The 23,393-nt window shown below is 39.5% G+C and overlaps 1 protein-coding gene across 2 annotated transcripts in view; it reads right to left on the bottom strand.

The window, feature by feature from the left end:
- CENPK (centromere protein K) overlaps positions 1-23,393 on the bottom strand; it is a 49,418-nt gene that overhangs the window by 8,359 nt on the left and 17,666 nt on the right. For both annotated transcript variants that reach the window (XM_011966759.1, XM_011966760.1), the window contains exons 6-8: positions 14,674-14,720; positions 531-613; positions 333-431 (exon numbers count right to left, since the gene is read on the bottom strand). In XM_011966759.1, the coding sequence (XP_011822149.1) occupies positions 333-431; positions 531-613; positions 14,674-14,720 (229 nt within the window). The remainder of the gene's footprint in view (positions 1-332; positions 432-530; positions 614-14,673; positions 14,721-23,393) is intronic.

The following is a 23,393-nucleotide window of genomic DNA, read 5'->3' as shown; positions in this document are numbered from 1 at the left end:
AATAGATTCAAAAAATTAAGAGAAACATTTAACTGATAAAACACATATGCACATGTAACTAGTTATTCATGAAGTTGATCGAAAACTTTGTTAAAACTTCATTTGCTCAAACCAAATAACTACCTTTTTGAAAATAATATTGTGTATATAACAAGTAGAGAAACCAAAGGTACAGTCAAGTCACTCATAAAATATCATATAATAGCTAATAGTTAACAAAAGTTAGGCCAAGACTCTTGATTCCTGGTAAAATTAACTTCATCTATGTTTCATGTAACGCAAAAAATAAAATACTTTTCCTATTTTAAAAACCTAGAACACAAAATTAATACCTTGATTCAGAAAATGTTTCGACCTTATTTTTCAATTCACTGTGTAGTACATTAAGAGATTCCATTATCTGTTGCTGTTCATCCAACCACCGTTGTTCTCTTTTGACATGGAAAAACAAAACAAGCAATATGTAAATAAAACTTTAAAGGCCACTTAATACATATGAATGATTAATAGTAATTATAACATAAACATACCTTTCTAAGTCTTCCTTTAACTTTTCATTCTTTGACTCCATAGTGGACAGTACCATTTCAAGATCTTGTCTCAGCTTTTGGAACTAGAATAAAATAATTCAAATTAATTGCTTAGTCTTTAATCTTACAGTTTTATTTCTGAACAACAGTCAAATTTACATAGTGGTCCAGGATACTTCCAGTCAGACATCAGTAGTAAAAAAGCCTAGCAGAAAGCATTTGAAAAGGTAAATATACAGTAGGTACTAAATTTGTGGTAGTATTCTACGGTTAAATTCAAAAATATCAGAAGGGGTTTTGAGCAGTAAATTTTAATTTCATATTGAAAGGCAAGATAATGGTGTGTTTTCAGTAATCAGAGATTAGGTACTTTCTCTTTTTTTGTTGTTTTTGAGACGGAGTCTCGCTCTGTCACCCAGGCTGGAGTGCAGTAGTGCCATCTCAGCTCACTGCAAGCTCCGCCTCCCAGGTTCACGCCATTCTCCTGCCTCAGCCTCCTCCAGTAGCTGGGACTACAGGCGCCCGCCACCATGCCAGGCTAATTTTTTGTGTTTTTAGTAGAGACGGGGTTTCACCATGTTAGCCAGGATAGTCTCCATCTCCTGACCTCATGATCCACCCGCCTCAGCCTCCCAAAGTGCTGGGATTACAGGCGTGAGCGACCGCACCTGGCCCAGGTACCTTTTCTTTTCTTTTTCATTTTTATTTTTTGAGACGGAGCCTTGCTTTGTCGCCCAGGCTGGAGTGCAGTGGTGTGAACTTGGCTCACTGCAACCAACCTCTGCCTCCCGGGTTCAAATGATTCTCCTGCCTCAACCTCCCGAGTAGCTGGGATTACAGGCGCGCCACACCACGCCCAGCTAATTTTTGTATTTTTAGTACAGACTAGGTTTCACCATATTGGCCAGGCTGGACTCAAACTCCTGAGCTTGTGATCCACCTGCCTTAGCCTCCCAAAGTGCTGGGATTACAGGTGTGAGCCACCGTGCCCAGCCCCAGGTACCTTTTCTAAGGAGACTGTACAAAACAGACACAAATGACTCACTCATTCAATATTTATTCAATCAATCATTCAATCAAATTTGTGATCAATCATTGACTATTAGGCATTGCTGAAGGAGGGAGAGATGCAAAGGTGAATAGAACAAAGAGGAATTCAGACATTTACTCCAGCAATGGTCAAGTGTCATAAAGAAAAAAAAAGATCAAAATAAAAGTAAAGGCATGAAGAGCAAGAAATGGACGTTTTAGGTAGTATGATATGAGAAGACTTCTCTGATCAGGTAACATTTAAGTTACAGAGAAAGGCCAGGTGCAGTGGCTCAAGCCTGTAATCCCAGCACTTTGAGAGGCCGAGGCGGGTGGATCACAAGGTCAGGAGATCGAGACTGGCCTGGCCAAGATGGTGAAACCCTGTCTCTACTAAAAATACAAAAATCAGCCGGGAGTGGTGGTGGGCGCCTGTAGTCCCAGCTACTTGTGAGGCTGAGGCAGGAAAATCGCTTCAACCCGGGAGGCGGAGGTTGTAGTGAGCCGAGATCGAACCACTATACTCCAGCCTGGGTGACAGAGTGAGACTCTGACTCAAAAAAAAAAAAAAAAAAAAATAGAGAAAGAAGACAAAGGAAAACATCGTGTTATTCTCTAGCAAAAGAATGTTCCAGGGAAAGGGAATAGTTAAGTACTAAGGCCAGGAGGCAAAAGTATGCTTGAGGGATTTCAGGAACAACAAAGAAGACTAAAGAGAATTACAATAAGCACTAGTGTTCCATTCTCCTGATCACAAGGGTTTCCATTAGCTCTTTTTAAACATAAATCAGGTAAGTTCAACGTGTATATTACAAACCCTAAAGTAACTATGAAAAAAAAAAAGAAAAGAAATAACTAATAAGCCAATACTGATAATTAGACACCAGCCTGGGCAACATGGCAAAACCCTGTCTCTATAAATAAATACAAAAATTAGCCAGGCATGATGCCACAAGCCTGTAGTCCCAGCTACTTGGAAGGCTGAGGCGGGAGGATCACATGAGGCCAGGAGGTGCAGGCTGCAATGAGCTGAGATCATACCACTACATGCCAGCCTGGTTAACAGAGCAAGACCCTGCCTCAACAAAGACGACGACGACGACGACGACGACGACGACGACACCACCACCACCACCACACACAATCAACAACACCACCACACACAATCCAAGAAAGTGGGAAAAGGAAAAAACAGGAACAGAAAAACAGTAGGATGAAAAGAAAGATAAATCAAGGCCAAGCCTGGTAACTCATTCCTGTAATTCTATCACTTTAGGAGGCTAAGGTGAAAAGATTGTTTGAGGCCAGGAGTTCAAGGCTACAGTGATTTATGATATCAACACTGCACCCAGCCTGGGCAATCGAGCAAGATCCTCTGCTCCCAACCCTCCCTCCCCACCCAAAAATATAAATCAATAACACATCTTTCAATGCAACCATATTGATTATATTAAATATGGTCTAACAATGGCATTAAATTGAAAAATAATAGAAAGGTATCTAGAAAACTTTGCAACCATTTGGATACCAAAAACGTACTTCTAAATAATCCATGGGTCAAAGAAGCAACCAATAGGAAAATAGGAAATTATTATAACTGAGTAGAAATAAAAACATTAACATCAAAATTTGTCTTTTATTTTTTCATCCCCCAAACAAATGACATGCAACATCAAGATTTCTGGGATGAAGCAAAAGCAGTACTCAGATGAGAATTCAGACCACTAAAAATCTATTTTTTTTTTTTGAGACAGAATCTCGCTCTGTTGCCAGGCTGCAGTGTAGCAGCACTATCTTGGCTCACTGCAACCTCCGCCTCCCGGGTTCAAGAGATTATCTGGCTTCAGCCTCCCAAGTAGCTGGGACTACAGGTGCGTGCCACCACACCCAGCTAATTTTTGTATTTTTAGTAGAGATATGGTTTCCCTATATTGGCCAGGATGGTCTCCATCTCCTGACCTCGTGATATGCCCACCTCAGCCTCCCAAAGTGCTGGGATTACAGGTGTGAGCCACTGCACCTGGCCTAAAAGCCTATTTTAAAAGAAAAGAAAGTTCACAAATTAATAACCTCAGCTTCTATCATAAGAAATATGAAAAAAGAGCAAATGAAACCCACAGTAAGTTGAGGAAATAATAACAACAAAGAAGTTAAATCAGTACAACATAAAAAATAAGGAAAAAGCAATGAAAATTGGTTTTTGAGGTCAATAAAATTAGATTAATTACTGGGTGGGGAGAAGGAGGACATAAATCACCAATATCAGAAATGAGACAGGTGACGTCACTACAAACATTAAAATGATAATGGAGAAACGTTATGGACAATCTTGTCACTAATCAGGTAAATAAATTATTTGAGAGACATAAGCTACCAAAGCTCATTTAGACAAATAAGAAATCTGACTGGCTCCAGAGAAACAGAATTTGTAATTAAAAATTGCAAAATTTCTAATTAAAAATTTTCACAGATGAAAATTTTTATTCATCTCTAAATTTTTATTCAGTTTATGAGAAAATTTTAGGCCCAGATGGTTTTATCTGAGAATTCAAACAAACATGTCAGGAATAAAAAATTTCTATTCTATACAAACTCTTTAGAAGAGAAGAGAATACTTCCTAATTTGTTCCATGAGGCTGGTATTAAAGCCTAACAAAGACATCACAAAAAAGAAAACCACAGACCAATATACCTCATGAACACAGAAGCAAAAATCTCATAAAATTTCAGCAAATTACATTCAGCAATAAGTAAGAAAGATTAATATACTATGGCAAAGTGGAGTTTATCACAGGAATATGCAGTTAAGCAAGCAGATAAAATCAATTTTAAGGCCGGGGGCAGTGAGTCATGCCTGTAATCCCACAACTTTCGGAGGCTGAGGCAGGCAGATCACCCGAAGTTGGGAGTTTGAGATCAGCCTGACCACCATGGAGAAACCCCATCTCTACTAAAAATATAAAATTAGCCAGGTGTGGTGGAGCATGCCTGTAATCCCAGCTACTTGGGAGGCTGAGGCAGGAGAATCGGTTGAATCGGGAGGTGGAGATTGCAGTGAGCCAAGATCATGCCATTGCACTCCAGCCTGGACAACAAGAGCGAAACTCCATCTCCAAAAAAAAAAAAAAAAAAATCAATTTTAAAAATCAATCAATGTAATTCACCATATCAACAGATTTTAAAAAGGAGAAAAACATTTAATAACCTCAATAAATTCAAGAAGAGTAAGTAACCAAATTCAATATTAATTTGTGATTTTAAAATAAAAGACTTAGGCCAGGGGCGGTGGCTCATGCCTATAATCCCAGCACTTTGGGAGCCCGAGGACTGAGGTTAGGAGTTCAAGACCAGCCTGGCCAACAACATGAAACCCTGTCTCTACTAAAAATACATAAATTAGCCCAAAGTGGTGACAGGTGCCTGTAATCCAAGCTACTCGGGAGGCTGAGGCAGAAGAATTGCTTGAACCCAGGAGGCAGAGATTGCAGTGAACTGAGATCGTGCCACTGCACTCCAGCCTGGGCGACAGAGTGGGAACGACGGAAGGAAAGACAGAAGGACGGAAGGACAGAAGGACAGCAGGAAGGAAGGAAGGAAGGAAGGAAGGAAGAAAGGAAGGAAGGAAGGAAGGAAGGAAGGGAGGAAGGGAGGAAGGGAGGAAGGGAGGGAGGGTATGAGGATAAAATAAAACTTCATAAACTGTAACAGAAGAAAATTTCTGCAATCTGATTAAAAGTATCTATGAAAAACCTACTGCTAACATCACACTTAATGGTGAAAGGGCAAATGTTTTCTGATAACCTCAGGAATAAGGAAAAGATGTCCATTCTTACTATTTCTATTCAATATTTTACTGAAGTACAAGTTCTAGGACAACAAAATAACCCCCCCAAAAAGATATAAAAATCATACAGAAGGGAAAAAATATGTAAAATTGTGTTTGATCTCAGATAATAAATATATAGAATAAAAGTTTCTCAAGGATATAAAACCAATATATAAATATTAATTATATTTGTATTTATTAGTAATAAATAAAAATTGAAATTTAAGGCCAGGCACGGTGGCTCACATCTGTAATCCCAGCACTTTGGTAGGCCGAGGCGGGCAGATCACAAGGTCAGGAGATCGAGACCATCCTGGCCAACGTGGTGAAACCCCGTCTCTACTAAAAATACAAAAGAAAATTAGCTGGGCGTGGTGGCGGGCGCCTGTAGTCCCAGCTGCTCGGGAGGCTGAGGCAGGAGAATGGCGTGAACCCAGAAGGTGGAGCTTGCAGTGAGCCGAGATTGCACCACTGCACTCCAGCCTGGGTGACAAAGTGAGACTCCGTCTCAACAACAACAAAAATTGAAATTTAAAAGAATACCATTTTAATAGTCAAAATTATGAAATACTAAAAGGATGAATTTGACGAAAGATGTGCTAGACCTGTATGCTGAAAACTGCAAAATACCAGTGAGACAAAATTTTTAAATACCAAATAAATGGGGACCTAAATAAATACAAAGATGATACAGTGCTAATGGATCTGCATTCAGACTAAATATGTTAAAGATAGCAATCTTCCACAAATTAACCTATAGATTCAGGGAAATTTCAATGAAAGTTCCAGCTTTTTATGGGGCAAAATGACAAACCAATTCTAAAAGTTAATGGAAGTATGAAACAATTTCGAAAAGAACAACAAAGTTAGAGAATTCATAATACTTAATTTCAAGACTTATTTTGAAGCTTCAGTAAAAAAGATAATGTGGTATTGGCTTAAAGACAGAAACACAGAACAAAAAAACAGAAATATCCAAAGCACAGAATAGAGAAAAATAGAGTTCAGAAATAGATACACACATATATAGTCACTAATTTTCAACAAAAGCGTAAAGGAAATTCAAAAAAGAAAAGACAGTTTCTTCAACAAATACCGCTGAAACAGTCAGTATCCAAATGAAAAAAAAAAAGACCCTATATCACTAACTCATACTATATATACATAAACATTAACTCAAAATGGATCATGAACCTAAATACTGAAACCTAAAACTTAAAAACTTTTAAACAGAAAACATAGGAGAAAATCTTTGTGACCCTGAATGGGGCAAACAGTTCTTAGATTTTGAGTTCAGACCTTAATAGAAAACTTGAGTTTGGAGTTAATCAAATTAGGAACTTAAGTTCTCCAAAACACCACAGAGAAAGTGAAAAGGAGTCGGACACCGTGGCTCATGCCTGTAGTTCCAGCGCTTTGGGAGGCTGAAGCAGGCAGATTACTTGAGCCCAGGAGTGCACACAAGCCTGGGAAACATGGCAAATCCCATCTCTACAAAAAAAATACAAAACTTAGCCAGATGTGGTGGTGCACACCCATAGTCCCAGGTACTCAGGAGGCTGAGGTAGGAGAATCCCTTGAGCCTGAGGTCAAGGCTACATGAGCTGAGATGATGCCACTGCAATGCAGCCTGAGTGACAGAGCAAAACCCTGCCAAGGACGGAAGGAAGAGAGGAAGAGAGGAAGAGAGGGAGGGAGGGAGGTGAAAAGACAATTGTGCAGTAAAGAGTTAACTCAGCAGGCCTAGATTGCAAAAACCTTGACATTACTAAAGCCTGTCTTCAGAACTGCCCTTGGTCAGTTCCCTGAAAATAAGCTCTGAGCCCTTGGAATATTCTGCTTGATGAGCATTTTTCTATGTCTAGAGCCTTGGGTCACATGGCACCAGTTTGATTAGAGAGTTTATGATAACTATGTGATTTGTGTTGAATGCATTTTTACTCTAGGTGGATGGAGTATACATAGTTAAGGTCAGTCACACAAGCACTGCATGCATACCCGACTGACCCCCAATAAAAACCCTAGACAACAAGGCTCAAGTGAGATTCCCTGGTTGCCAACTCACCACATGAGATGTCACACATAGTTGCGGGGAGAATTAAGTGCATCCATGCAACTCTACTGGGAAAGAATTCCTGTAAGCTTATCCCATGTGCCTTTTCCTTTGTTCATTGTAATGTTCTCTCTCACTTTAATAAGCTGCAACCAAGAGAACAGCAGTTCTTCCGAGTCCAGTGAGTCTATCCCACAAATCATTGCACCTGAGGGTAGTCTTAAAGAAAACTCTGACCCAACTAGCATTACAAATGAGATTTGCTATAATAACTCCTGCTAGCTGAAACATGAGGAAAGCACTGTTTAAGAAAAGGAAGGATTACAGGGTGGGTCAACTCTGATGCCAGGTGGTTACTAAGTCACCGATGGTATAAAACAACAGCTGCACTGCGGTAAGTTACTGTAGGTAGAAGTTACTAGTAAAATATACAATCATAGAACCAGTTCCTGTAGAGCTGGCTCACTGAATATACAACAAAATGTAAAATGAGAAGCAAGCTAAATATACAATCCCCTTCTTATTTTTAACTGTAATGAAAAATAGCTAAAATGAAAGTTTTTGGGAAGGATGCTGGCACTGCATCAAGTTTGGATTTTGGCCACTCTAAGCTACAGTTGCTAGTTTGGGGTTGCTAAGAGTTGCTCGAAAGGGAAAAATTTTGCTGGATCATCTACCATGGGTCATTCTAAATTGTGTTGGAAATTTGGTGGATCTTTTTCAATGTAAAGAATCATTATCTAAGCCAAGTACAGTGGCTCACGCGTGTAATCTCAGCACTTTGGGAGGCCAAGGTGGGAGGACTGCTTGAGACCAGGAATCTGACACCAGCCTGAACAACACAGTAAGACCCCACCTCTATGAAAAAACAAACATAAAAAATATAAAAATTAGCCAGGCATGGTGGCACACACCTGTACTCCTAGCTGCTTGGGAAGCTAAGGCAGGAAGATCATTTGACCCCAGGAGTTTGAGATGAGACAGCTATAATCTTACTACACTCCAACCGGGGCAATAGAGTAATGACCTGTTTCAAAGAAAAAAATATATGTATATAGGGGTGGGGGTTAGGAGAATAATTACCTTTTATTCTGAGAAAATGTCCATGTATTATTTATTTCTTGCCTTCCATTTTTTAATATTCTCCAACCTCTAATAGTAAAATTTCGTAATTCGAGTTTAGCTTTATTTCTTCTATTATTCCAATTGTCCTTTTTTTCCCATTCCTGACCCATTCTTTACATTTCCATGACTACAGAAACTTGGCTGCCACTGTGGTGGTTTTAAGAGGTAGGGTCTTTGGGAAGCAATTGGGGGCTCCACTCTCATGAAATGACTAATGCCATAATTGCCAGAGGAGGTTAGTTATCATAGCAGTTCAACCCCCCTTTTCCTGTCTCTTGTATTCATTTCCACCTTCTATCCTTTTGCTGTGCTATAATACAGTAAGATGGCCCTCCCTTACCAGAAACAACACCATGCTCTTAGATTCTCAACCTTTTTAAAGTTCTGCAGTTAAAAAAAGTGGAACTTTGTTTTGTTGGAGTTAAAGTGAGAGGAAACATTAATATAGACAAAGAAAAAGGCACACGGGATAAGCTTACAGGAGTTCTTTCCCAGTAGAGTTGCATAGATGTGCTCAATTCTCCCTGCAACTATGTATGAACAAACTTTTTAATAAACTTTTTCAGCTATAGGAGAATAAACTTTTGTTTTTTTTTTTTGAGATGGAGTCTTGCTCTGTTGCCCAGGCTAGAGTCCAGTGGCGTGATCTCAGCTCACTGCAAGCTCCGCCTTCTGGGTTCATTCCATTCTCCTGCCTCAGCCTCCCAGGTAGCTGGGACTACAGGCGCCCACCACCACGCCTGGCTAATTTTTTTGTATTTTTAGTAGAGACAGGGTTTCATCATGCTAGCCAGGATGGTCTCGATCTCCTGACCTCGTGATCCACCCACCTTGGCCTCCCAAAGTGCTGGGATTACAGGTGTGAGCCACCACGCCCAACTGGTGAATGAACTTTTTAAAAATAAATTACCCAGTCTGTGATGCTCTGTAATAGCAGAAGGAAACAGACTAGGACAACAGTTCTTTGTGACTGGCTTGTTTCACTTAGCATGTTTTCAAGGTACATCCATATTTTAGCATGTACCTGTACTTCATTTCTTTTTATTGTCCAATAATGTGCCACTGTTAGGATATATTGCATTTTATTCATTCATCAATTGATGGATATTTGAGGTTGTTTTCCCTTTTTGCCTGTAAGAAAAATGATGCTATGAACATTCATGTGTAACTTTTTGTGTGGATACACACGTTTTCATTCTTCCTGGGTATATATCTAGGAATGAAACTGCTGCGTCATATACTAACTCTTTTACCTTTTGAGAAATTTCCATACTGTTTTCTAAAATAGTATACCATTTTATACTGCCGCTAGCAATGTATTGCTATTCCAATTTGTGTACTTCTTCACCAACCCACATTATTGTCTGTTCTTTGATTATAGCCATCCCAGATGGTGTAAAGTGGTCCTTTTTAAAAAACTGGCATTGTTATTTTGTGGAATCAAAATTTTTTCTTATCCTGTGGATGGTATTATTTCTTTAAATTCTCGTTGGTTCCCTGAATTGTCTCTCCTTGAGGCTCATCTTTGTTCAGTTGTTTTGAACTTCTGTCTTTCAGCTTGGAGACATTTCACAGATGTCTATGATCCTTGTCTGGACATTCATATTTAAAATTCAAAAACTTATTAAGAATGCTATGTTTATGAATAAGGCTTCATGATGTGTGCCCACCCTGCTTTTTCACTGGGGACTCCATATATTATTACTTAGAAATATTTTCTCTTGAAAATATTTTATCTCCCGTCTAAGGCTATGTTCTTTTTTGATTAGCAATTTCTTTGTCATTTTTCTCTTCTCACTTTTACTATACAGTCCAAGAGAAGCCAAGCCATACCTTCAACATTTCATTTAAGTATTTCCTCAGCAAAAGATTCAGCTTCATTCCTCGTAAGTTTTATCTTTCATAAAACACTAGGGACCTCTGCAGACAGAGACAGCAATGGAGGGAACTAGCAGTACACCATGCAAAATAAAAATGTTAACTTGATCTTTCTGACTTTTGACCTGCACACCACCCCTACTAACCACCCAACCTGGTATCCCTGAGTCAAGAGCCTCACTAGTTTACTGTCTCCATATCATATACTTCCAGTTTTCAAATATATGGGTAAGAAGTTAGCAACAGTAAGCTAAGAAAATTTAACCATCTATATTCCTATTTTAAAGAAATAGCCTTGATTTTAGCTCCACACTTGAACTCAGAGTTTTGCAGTAACAGGTTCCTTCAAATCCCAAGACTTTCTTCAATTCTGTGGGGGCAGACAAACTCTTTCCATCATGATTTCTGTCTCTAGGCACATACTTACCTCTTTCCATGCTCTATAACTTGTAAAAATTTTTGTTTGCTTCTACCTTCTCTTCTATATTTTAACCTTATGAACTGACACTTTAAAAACATGACATTATTGACATTTAAGGTTTGAGAAAGTTCTATGATCCTTGTCTGGACATTCATATTTAAAACTCAGAAATTCATGTCTTCTTCACATGCAAAAGTACATTCATTCCATCCCAATGGCCACAAAAGTCTTAACTTATTCTACCATCGACTCAAAGGTTTGAAGTCTAACATCTCATCTAAATATGATTTAAATTAAATGAGTAAAATTCACAGTACAATAGATTTTGAAGCAAACTGATCTCCAGCTGTGAACTTGTGAAATCAAACAGGTTTTGTGCTTCAAAAATAAAATGGTGGGAGGGACATCGGACAGACATTTCTATTCCAAAATAGGAAAGAAGGGGTAACATGTCCCTATTAACTCCCAGCACAACAGGGTAAACAACATTAAATATTAAGGCCCAAGAATAATCTTTGGTTCGATGCTGTTTTCCAGGCCCACTAGTGAAGGAGGTTCTGCCCCTGCAGCTTTGCTGAGCAGGGATTTGGGGCTCCACAGCTCTGAGCATCCTTGTTCCCACAGCTTGGCAAAATGGCCCTCCAGCAGCTCTGTCTGTGCTTCACTCACAGTATCGCTGTGCCTGGGCACCATGGCACTCCTGGGCTGATGTCATAAGCTGAAGGCTCTGCCAGGAGGCTCCTTCCTTTAAAACCCAGGTGGAACCAGCCATTACCCCTGGCTTCTGCATTCTGCACCCTGGAGGAGATATGACCCTCCAGAAGGGTGACCACTGCAGCCTCTGCCACATCTAGACACACGGAAGCTGCACCTGGGGCAACTGATGAACACAGTTTAAGTATAGGGAGCAGAGCCCACAGCATGAGTTCATGCTAGGCAGTACAGCTCAAGGTCCCACAGACTCCAGTAGCCCTTACATTGCATTCTTCCATTGTTTTGAATAACAGCTCCTGGCTTCAGTTGAGATAGCTGACTAATCTCCTTATCAGATGGTCATTTGGCCACACCCTTTAAGTTCTTTCCCAAACAGCCTTTCTCATTCTTTACAATATGGATAGGCTGACAATTTTTCAAACATTTAAATTCTGCTTCATTTTTTATTATCAATTTAAGTCATTTTTCTCTTCCCACATTTTACTATACACAGGTAAGAGAAGTCAAGCCATACCTTCAACACTTTTCTTAACTATCTCCTCAAAGATTCAACTTCATTCCTGTAAGTTCTATCTTTCACAAAACACTAGGGCAGGAATGCAATTCAGCCAAGCTCTTTGCCTCTTTATAACAAGAATGATATTTACTCCACTATGCAATAACATTGTGATACTGTAAAACATATATTTGGTCTTTACCCCTATTGTGGTATCTTTTTATGCATGAGTTGAGTGATAGCTGGGAGCCCCTCAGTAACATCAGGATGGGGGCGGGTCATAAAAAAAGACCAAAACCTGACTAGAGAGTTAGGACTTCCAGCACCGCCCCTCAAAACTCTGGTGAGGGGAGAAGAACTGAGAGTTAAGCTGGTCATCAACGACAAATGATTTAATCAATCATACCTACATAATGAAGCTTCCATAAAACCCCAAAAGAACTGGGTATGGGGAGCTTCTAGATAGCTGAACACAGGCAAGTTTCTGGAGAGTACCATGTCCAGAGATGGCATGGAAGCTCCATGTCCCTTCCACCATGACTTGCCCTACACATCTTTTCCATCTGGCTGTTCATCTGTATCTTTTTTCTTTTTTTTTTTTTTTTTTTGAGACAGGGTTTTACTCTGTTGCCCAGGCTGGAAGGCAGTGATGCAACCATGGCTCACTGCAGCCTCAACCTCCCAGGCTCAAGCAATCCTCCCACCTCAGACTCCCAAGTGTCTGGGACTACAGTTTTTTTTTTTTTTTTTTTTTTTTTTTTTGTAGGGACAGGCTTTTGCCATATTGCCCAGGCTGGTCTTGAACACCTAGGCTCAAGTGACCCATCCTCTTCAGATTCCCAAAGTGCTGGGATTACAGGTGTGAGCCACCATGCCCAGCCATGTATCCTCTGTAATACCTCTTACAACACATGAGTAAATGAAAGTAAGTTTATCTCTGAGTTCTGTGAGCTGCTCTGGCAAATTAATCAAACCTGAGGAGGAGGGGATCATGGAAACCCCTGATTTACAGTCAGTCAGAATACAGGCTACAATCTATTACTGGCAACTGGTATCTGAAACTAGGGTTAAGCATGTGGGACTGAGTGCCCAATCTGTTGGATTTGATGCTACCTCCAAGTAGATTGTGTCAGAACTGAAGTGAATTAAGAGGACACCCAACTGGTGTTTAGGAGAGAATCATCTTCTGCAGAATCTGCCAAAGAATTGGTTGCTGGTGAGGAGAATTCCCCACTCATTTTGGTAACAGAAGTGCTATGTTATACTGAGTGGTAAGGGAGACTAGGAAAAATATTTTGATTTTTTTCCTCTCTATCCTTGGAAACATGTTCTTTCGTTCCAGGTGAGACCTATCAAAATGGCCATTACTGTGCATATTTCTACCAACATTCTTTTCAGGACTATTCAAGTATTCTCTAAGAAAACTGAGGCTTTCTCTACAGCTCTCTTATAATCTCGGTTCCCACCAGAATCACCTTTAAAGGTCAGCTCACAGCAATGTAGGCCTTTGCACACATTCCAAAATTCTTCCAGCTACTACTGATTACCCAGTTCCAAAGATGTTTCCATATTTTTTGGTATTTGTTATAGTATCACTTCTACTTCTCAGTACCAACTTTCTGTCATAGTTCATTCAGTCTCCTATAACAAAATACCACAGACTGGGTAGCTTATAAAAACTAGAAATTTATTTCTCACAATTCTGTCAGCTAGGAAGTCCAAGATTCAATGTCTACTGAGGGCCCACGTCTTCATAGACAGTACATTCTAGTTGCGTACTCACATGATGGAAGAGGAGGACATTGGTCTCTTCAGACATTTATAAGGGCATTAATTTCATTTACGAAGGTCCTACACCCAGGACCTAATCACCTCCCAAAGGTCTCACCTCCTAATATCATCAACTGGGGAATAGATTTCAACATATGGATTTGGGGAGACATAAATATTTAGTCCACAGCAGAAGGAGAGATGCATGTATGGGGTCATTAAGCTATGTTTAATATTTTGCTTTTATTATGAAGTTTAATCAACTAAAAACTAGGTATGAGATTAACGTTTACACATAACCATTAACTTCAGTAATAGTTCTGATGCAAAAATCGAGTTCAAAATTCAAATCCTTAGGCCAGGTGTGGTGGCTCACGCCTGTAATCCCAGCATTTGGGAGGCCGAGGCGGGCGGATCACAAAGTCAGGAGTTCAAGATCAGCTTGGCCAACATGGTGAAACCCCGTCTCTACTAAAAATACAAAAATTAGCCAGGCATGGTGGCACGTGCCTGTAATCCTAGCTACTCGGGAGGCAGAGGTAGGAGAATCGCTTCACCCTGGGAGGTAAAGGTTATAGTGAGCCAGGATTGTGCTAGTGCATTCCAGCCTGGGCAACAGAGCAAGACTCCGTCCCAAAAATAATATAACATAACATAACATAACATAACAAAACGAAATTCAAATATTATGTTCAATAAAACATAAATAAAAGCGGAAAATTTAATATGGTTTTAGAGTAGTTTCATCCTATTTCTTATGTTATGAACTTATCTAAAATAGATCTAGTTAGAAATTATTTGGGGTCACTACAAATTCATTGAGTGGCTTACCTCTTCTTTTCCTAATGTTATGAGAACATCTTCAGTCAAAGGAATTACTACAAAAACAAAACAAAGTCACACATCGTTAACTCTCAAAAATCAAGAATTTAATTTTGCAGTTTTCTAAGATAATTCTTTCCATCTCCATTTACATAATATACAACTCTTTTCCCCACAAGACAGACTTTCCCTCTTGTCACCCAGGCTGCAGTGCAATGGCGCGATTTGGCTCACTGCAACCTCCACTTTCCTGGTTCAAGCAATTCTCGTGCCTCAGCCTCCTGAGTAGCTGGGATTATAGGCATCCACCAACATGCCCGCTCATTTTTGCATTTTTAGTAGAGATGAGGTTTCACCATGTTGGCCAAGCCAGTCTTGAACTCCTGACCTCGAGTGATCCACCTGCCTTGATAATACACAACTTTTTATGAAATGTGTGTAGTTTTCATTTTATTTATGTTTAACATCTTTGCACATATAGCCAACTACATAAAATTTTAGATAAATTTGATCCTATTTATGTACCATTTACTGCTTTTTTCTTCTTTTGTTCTTCAAACCCTCAAAAGCAAAGCTAATAATCTATAGTGTGTTCCTCAAATACCTTCCCTGCAGTCATGTATCCTATGTACACATATGTAACATACATATACATACACTTAAGAGGGTTATTTTTATCATCATTGGTTTTATAAGAATGGGATCATATCATACATATTATATTCATCTTACTTTCACTCAATAAAGCCCCCAGGAAAACCTAGACTTATATAGGTCTAATTCATAACTTTTAATGGCTGCCTGATATTCCAAAATGAATATACCATAATATACTGAGTGATTTCCCTATTGATTGAACACTTTGATTTTAGACTAACTTTGTGTCTAGTCTCTAACCATAACAAACAAGGATGCAGTAAGCAGACTTTTATATATGTTTTTATGTACTGGTGCTCTCATTTCTATAGAACAGATTCTCAGAAATGAAATTTCGGAGAATGAAATATGCATTTTGAATCTGAGTCGAGAATGTCAGCTTCCTTTCTAAAGAATTCCCATGAGCTATGAAGAAAAAACAGCAAGAAACATTAAAAACTCTTCTAAAATTTTTGCCAGCCTGATGAGTAGAAACAAATGTGTAATTTTGTATAGCAAATTTTAATGTGTTCAATCCTTACACTAGAAATTTTCCTTTCCTAATGAAGTGCTATTTGAAACTTCTCAAATGATAGGCTACTGAAAACTTTCAAAGATATCTGCTATTCTAGAAAGCCTTCTAACAGGAAAGAACTTTCTACATGTGCTTCATAGATAGGTTTGTATTAGAATATTTACAGTGTCTGGGAAGGGCTTGCTCTCTGCTTCCAAGATGGTGTCTTCTTGCTGAGTCCTCAAATAGTGGAAGGCAAAAGGGGGAAAAAAAGACTAGACACCCCCTTCAACCTCCATAAGAAGCTCACTAATCACATCCTAAAGACCCCACCTTTTAACACTATCATACTGGTGATTAAGTTTTAACATGAATTTCGCTGGACATATTTAGGCCATAGCAGACAGCTATTATCAAAAAAACAGAAAGTAACGAGTGTTGACAAGGATGTTGAGAAATTGAAACCATGTGCACTGTTGGTGAGATTGTAATATGGTGCAACCATTATGGAAAATAGTATGGTGGTTCCTCAAAAAACTTAAAATAGAACTATCATACGATCTACTAATTTTATTTCTGGTAGACATCCAAAATAATTGAAAGCAGGGCCTCAAAGAGATAACTGCACATCCATGTTCATAGCAGCACTCACATTCACAGTAATGAAATGATGAAAGCAACTCAAGTTTCCGCTGACAGATGAATAGATAAACAAACTGTGGTATATACATGCAATGGAATACTATTCAGCCTTTAAAAAGGAAGGAAATTCTAACGTGCTACAACATGGAAGACCTTTGAGGACATTACACTAAGTAAAATAAGCCACCCACAAAAACACAAATACTATATGATTCCATTATATAAGGTATCTAAACTAATTAAATTAATAGAAAGTAGAATTGAGGTTGCCAGGGCTGGGGGAAGATGGAAAAGGAGAGTTGCTGCTTAATGTGTTTAGAGTTTCAGATTTGCAAGATGAAAAAGTTCTGAAGATACACTGCACAAAAATGTGAATGTACTTAACACTACTGTGAACTATATACTTAAAAATGGTTAAAATTGTAAAGTTTATATTTTACCACAACTAAAAAATTTTCTTTAAACTAAAGAAAACCTTGGGGACTTGGGTAACTGTAACAAAAGGTCTAACATTCATGTTACTGAAATTCCAGGAAAGGAGAAAGAAGGTGGCGGGAGTTGCTAAAAAAAATACATCAAATGAGAGCTAAAAAGTTCTCAAATTCTGCAAAAGACATAAATCTACATATTCAAGAATCTGAGTGACTCCTAAGTAAGATAAAGCCAAAGAAAGCCAGGCCAAGATACATAACTATTCTTCTAAAAGCTGAAGACAAAGAAAAAGTCCCCAAAGCAGACACACACACACACACACACACACACACACACACAAAGCCTTCTCTATAAAGCAAAGCCCATCAGAATGACAGCACATTTCTCATCAGTACCAAGGGAGGCAGAGGTAAGTGGCACAACATTTTTAAGTTCCTAAAGAAAACAACCCTGAATTGCATATCCAGTGAAAATATCCTTCAGGAATGAAGGAGAAATCAAGAAATTCTCCGATAAAGAAAAACTAAGAATATTTGTTGTCAGCAGATCAACTCTAAAAGAACGGCTCAAGAAAGTTCTTGAAACAGAAACAATAAAAGGAATGTCAGAAGATCAGGAAGAAAGAACAAACAATAGAAAGAACAAAAACATAGACTAAAGCTACCATAAATCCCAGTCACAAGGAAATAAATTCTGCCAACAACTTCAGTAAGCTTGGAAATGGATCCCTCCTTAAGCCTTTGAGGACAATCTATCATTGCAGCCATGAAATTCCTAAGCAGAGGATCCAGTTAAGCTATGTCCAGACTCCTACCGGCAGAAACCGTGAAACAGTAAATGTCCTCAGACCCCTGACCTACAGAAATTATGAGATAATAAATGTATGTTATATAAAGCCACTCCAAAAAAGCCTAAAACAAGATTGAGAAATGTTGGTAACTGTAGAATCTGGTCTCTGAGTTTACTGCAGCTAACTATATATATATTTTTTAACTTTTCTTTAAGTTTGAAAACTTCTGTCATTGCCAGGGTGGGGGAAACCCATTGTGGTCAAGAGATAAAAAAGTCTGTTATAATAATCTAATGGACTGGGGATGAAAACCCAAAGAAAATCTGTGACAGTAGGACTCGATACTTAGTAACTAGCCATATGTTCTAGTTCTAATGTTTTTGTTCAATTTTTTTTCTCCCCCTCGGGTGATCCACCAGCTCTGGCCTCCCAAAGTGCTGGGATTGCAGACGTGAGCCACCACGCCCAACTATTCTAATTTTAACAAATGTGCTATATGTGCATAATGAAAAAGGAAGAATCTAGGAGGACTCTTAAATTGGTAACTGATCAAATATGCTCCATTCAATGAATGAGGAAACAGAAAAGGTCAGTTTATGAATCTGAGGTGTCTATAAAATATTTTGGAAAAGACGCCTAGGAGTACAAAGATACTTGAGTCTGATATTGCAGAGAAGTCTGGTTTAAATATATAGATTTGTAAGTTGTGAGTGGTTGATGTGCTCCCACCCCCAAATTCCTATGTTGACATCCTAATTCTCAATAGCTTTGAATATGATGGCATTTGAAATTGGGTATTTCAAGAGGTAATTAAGTTAAAATTAGGTTATTAGGGTTGGCCCTAATCCAATAAGACTGGTGTCCTTATAAAACGAGGAGATTAAGACACAGAAGGAAGACCATGTGAAGACACAGGAAGATGGACATCTGCAAGCCAAGGGGAGAGGCCTCAGAAGAAATCAACCTATTGACACCTTGATCTTTAACTTGTATTTTCGAGAATTGTGAGAAAATTAATTTCTGTTGTTTAAGCCACCTAATCCATAGTTTGTTATGATAGCTCTAGTATACTAATATGGAAGTTGTTATTATAGATATAACACATAAAAACAGGAGATGAAGATATAATGCTGGTATAGCATATAGGGTCCTCTGGAGAATATGAACATTCAGCAGTTATTATTATAGATATAACACATAAAAATAGGAGCAGAAGATATAATGCTGGTATAGCTTATAGAGTCCTCTGGAGAACTTGAACATTTTAATATTTGAGGCTGGGCATGGTGGCTCACACACCTGTAATCCCAACACTTTGGGAGGCTGACGCAAGAGGATCACCTGAGGTCAGGAGTTCGAGATCAGCCTGGTCAACATGGCAAAATCCCGTCTCTACTACAAATGTAAAAATTAGCCAGGCATGGTGGCAGGCACCTGTAATCCCAGCTACTTGGGAGGCTGAGGCACAAGAACTGCTTGAACCTGGAAGGCAGAGGTTGCAGTGAGCTGAGGTTGCACCACTGCACTCCAGCCTGGGTGACAGAGTAAGACTGTCTCAAAAAAAAAAAAAAAACAAAAAACAAAAAACAAAAAACAAAATTTCAGTATGAGCAGTTTTTGAGATGCTTACTACTGAAAAGGCAGTAAGACATACGGTTGAAGGCAAATTAAAATCACAATTGTTTAATACTACACACCTATCAGAAATGCTCAAATTAATGACTAACAGGTAGTAGTACCGATGTGGAAAAATGGTTGACATTGGCATGAAGACAGTCATTAAAGCAAGAATATGGATAAAATTGTATAGGAAGAGAATGAGGAGAAAACAGCTGAAGACTGCTCCTAGCGGAATTTCAATTAATTGGGAAAGAGAATGATAAGCCTACAAAGAAGACTAAGAAGGGAAGCATGGGGTGTAGGACAGTTAAAGGAAAGAAAACAGAGTGGGAGAAGAAAGAAGCAGGGAGACGTATAGAAAAAGAGGGTACAATCCAAATAGAATACCAAATGCAGGGATACTTTGGAGATAGTCCAAGTTTGGTTCTAGACCACCAACACTAAAGCAAATATCACAACAAAACGAGTCACACAAATCTTTTGTTTTCCCAGCACATATAAAAGTTTTGTTTACATTATACTGTAGCCTATTAAATTATGCATTAGCATTATTTCTAAAAATGTACATACCTTATTTTAAAAACATCTTATTGCTAAAAAATGCTAACTGAGATGCCTAATCTGAGCCTTTGGTGAGTTGTAATTTTTTGCTGGTGGAAGGTCTTATCTCAGTGTTCATGGCTGATGACTGATCGGGTTAGTGGCTGCTGAAGGTTGGGGTGGCTGTGGCCATTTCTTAAAATAGGACAACAATGAAGTTTGCCACACTGATTGACTCTTCCTTTCACAAAAAGATTTCTCGGTGGCATGAGATGCTGTTTGATAGCATTTTACGGACAGCAGAACTTCTTTCAAAATTAGTCACTCCTCTCAAACCCTGACACTGCCTTACCAACAAAGTTTATGTAATATTATAAATCTTTTGTTGTTATTTCAACCGTGTTCAAAGCATCTTCAATGGGAGTAGATTCCGTCTCAAGAAACCACTTTTTCTGCTCATCCATGGGAAGCAACTCCTCATCTGTTCAAGTTTTATCATGAGATTGCAGTGATTCAGTCACATCTTCAGACTCCACTTCTAATTCTAGTTAGATACTTCTACCACATTTGTAGTTACTTGAACCCCTCAGAGTCATCCATAAGGGTTAGAACCAACCTCTTGCACACTCCTGTTAATGTTGTTATTTTGACCTCCTTCCATAAATCACGCATGTTCTTAATGGCATCTAGAATGGTGAATACTTTCCAGAAGGTTTCAATGTACTTTGGCCCAGATCCATCAGAGGACTTATGACCGCTATAGCCTTACAAAGTGTATTTCTTAAATAATAAGACTTCAGTTGAGATGGCTTCTTGGTCCCGGGACTGTAGAACAGATGTTGCATCAACAGACATGAAAACATTAAATTCCTTGTACATCACCATCACAGCTCTTGAGTGAAGAGATGGTGAGCAGTAATATTTTGAAAGGAATCTTTTTTTTTTTTCCTGAGCAGTAGGTCTCAACAGTGGGCTTAAACTGTTCAATAAACCATGCTATAAACAGGTGTAGTGTCATCCAGGCTTTACTGTTCCATTTACAATGCACAGGCAGAGTAGATTTGGTATAATTCTCAAGGGCCCTAGGATTACTGGAATGATAAATGAGTGTTGGTTTTAACTCAGGGTCACCAGCTGCACTAGTCCTTATCAAGAGAGTCAACCTATCCTTTTGAAGCTTTGGAGTCAGGCATCGACTTCTCCTCTCTACCTATGAGAGTCCTAGAAGGCATCTTCTTCCAATAGAAGGCTGTTCTGTCTACATTGAAAATTTGCTATTTAGCATAGCTGCCTTCAAGTATCTTAGCCAGATCTTCTGGATAACTTGTTGGGGCTTCTGCCTCAGTACTTGCTGCTTCCCCTTGCACTTTTATGTTATGGAGATGGCTTCTTTCCTTAAACCTCATGAACCAACCTCTGCTAGCTTCACACTTTTCTTGTGCAGCTTCCTCATCTCTCTCAGCCTTTGTAGAATTGAAAAGAGCGAGGGCTTTGTTGTGGATTAGGCTTTGGCTTAAGGAATGATATGGCTGGTTTGATCATTTAAGTAGACCACTAAAACTTTCTCTGTAACAGCAATAAGGCTGTTCTGCTTTCTCATAATTTGTGTGTTCACTAGAGCAACACTTACAATTTCCTTTAAAATTTTTTCCTGCACTTCGGGAGGCCGAGGCAGGTGGACCACGAGGACAGGAGATCAAGACCATCCTGGCCAACATGGTGAAACCCTGTCTCTAATAAAAAAGTACAAAAATTAGGTGGGTGTGGTAGCATGCGCCTATAATCCCAGCTACTTGGGACGCTGATGCAGGAGAATAGCTTGAACCCAGGAGGCAGAGACTGCACTGAGCTGAGATCACACCACTGCACTCCGGCCTGGCAACAGAGCGAGACTCCATCTCAAAAAAAAAAAAAAAAATTTTCCTTTCCATTCACAACTTGGCTAACTGGCGCCAGAGCCTAGCTGCTGGCCTATCTTGGCTTCCGACATGCCTTCCTCATGAAACTTAGTCATTTCTAGCTTTTAATTTAAAGTTATCGATGTGCAATTCTTCTTTTCACTTAAAAAGTTAGAAACAATTGGAGGGTTATTAATTGGCCTAATTTCAATATTATGGTGTTTTAAGGAAAAGGGCGGGCCAAGGAGAGGGAGAGAGATGGGGGAACAACTGGTCAGTGGAGCAGTCAGAATACACACAACATTTACTGATTAAATTTACTGTCTTATACAGGTACAGCTTGTGGTTCCTCAAAACAATTAAAATAGTAAGATCAAAAACCACTGATCACAGATTCCCTCTAACAGATGTAATAATAACTTAAAAGTCTGAAATATTGAGAGATTACCAAAACGTGACACAAGTTCACTACAAACTGAATTTGTTAAACATACAGCATCTGCAAAGTGTAATAGTGAGCTGCAATAAAATGAGGTGTGCCTGTATAGAAATATGTTGCATAGAGAAACTTAAGCTTTCATAATAAAAAAAAAAGATGTACTAGTTGAGAATCACAATTATAAATTTTTATGCTGTCTTCTATTCCCTAACTGAAGACAAAAATATAGTTGGCACCAGTTGGACAAGACACAAGAAACCATATAAACCATGTGGCCCTTTTGTGTAAGTATCTAAAATAAATTAACTTTATAGCTTCTCTCTTCCACTAGGTAAATCTCATTCATTCAGAAACAATTTACTGGCAAGCCTGTAAGCCAAGGGAGGAGGATCCCTTGAGTCCAGGAGTACAAGACCAGCCTGGGTAACAGGGTAAAGCCCCATCTTTACAAAAAAATAAGAAAATTAACCACTAACCAGGCATGGTGGTGCACACTTGCAGTCCTAGCTACTCAGGAGGCTGAGGTGGGAGGATCACTTGAACCCAGGAGATCGGGGCTACAGTGAGCCATGCTTGTGCCACTGCACTCCAGCCTGAGTAACACGATGAGACCCTGTCTTAAAAAACAAAAACAAACAAAAAAAAAAAACCTCTTCTAGGGGGGCAGACAAGATGGCAGAATAGGAACAGGTCCAGCCTCCAGCTCCCACCGTCAGCAAGAGAGAAGACAGGTGATTTCTGCATTTTCAACTGAGGTACCGGGTTCATCTCAGTGGGGCATGTCAGACAGTCGGTGCTGGTCAGCGGGTGCAGCCCGACCAGAAAGAGCTGAAGCAGGGCGAGCCATGCCCTCACCTGGGAAGTGCAAGGGGGAAGGGAATTCCTTTTCCTAGCCAAGGGAAACTGAGACACACGACACCTGGAAAATCGGGTAACTCCCACCTTAATACTGTGCTTTACCAAGGGTCTTAGCAAACAGCACACTAGGAGATTAGATCCCACACCTGGCCCGGAGGGTCCCACGCCCACAGAGCCTCCCTCATTGCCAGCACAGCAGTCTGAGATCTAACTGCAAGGCGGCAGCGAGGCTGGGGGAGGGGCGCCCACCATTGCTGAGGCTTAAGTAGGTAAACAAAGCTGCCGGGAAGCTCGAATTGGGTGGAGCCTACCCCAGCTCAAGGAGGCCTGCCTGCCTGCCTCTGTAGACTCCACCTCTGG

Source organism: Mandrillus leucophaeus, unplaced genomic scaffold, assembly GCF_000951045.1.
Source record: "Mandrillus leucophaeus isolate KB7577 unplaced genomic scaffold, Mleu.le_1.0 Scaffold771, whole genome shotgun sequence".
Taxonomy (NCBI): Eukaryota; Metazoa; Chordata; class Mammalia; order Primates; family Cercopithecidae; genus Mandrillus; species Mandrillus leucophaeus.
The sequence above is the reverse complement of the archived record's forward strand: the minus strand, read 5'-3'. Positions and strand labels throughout refer to the sequence as shown.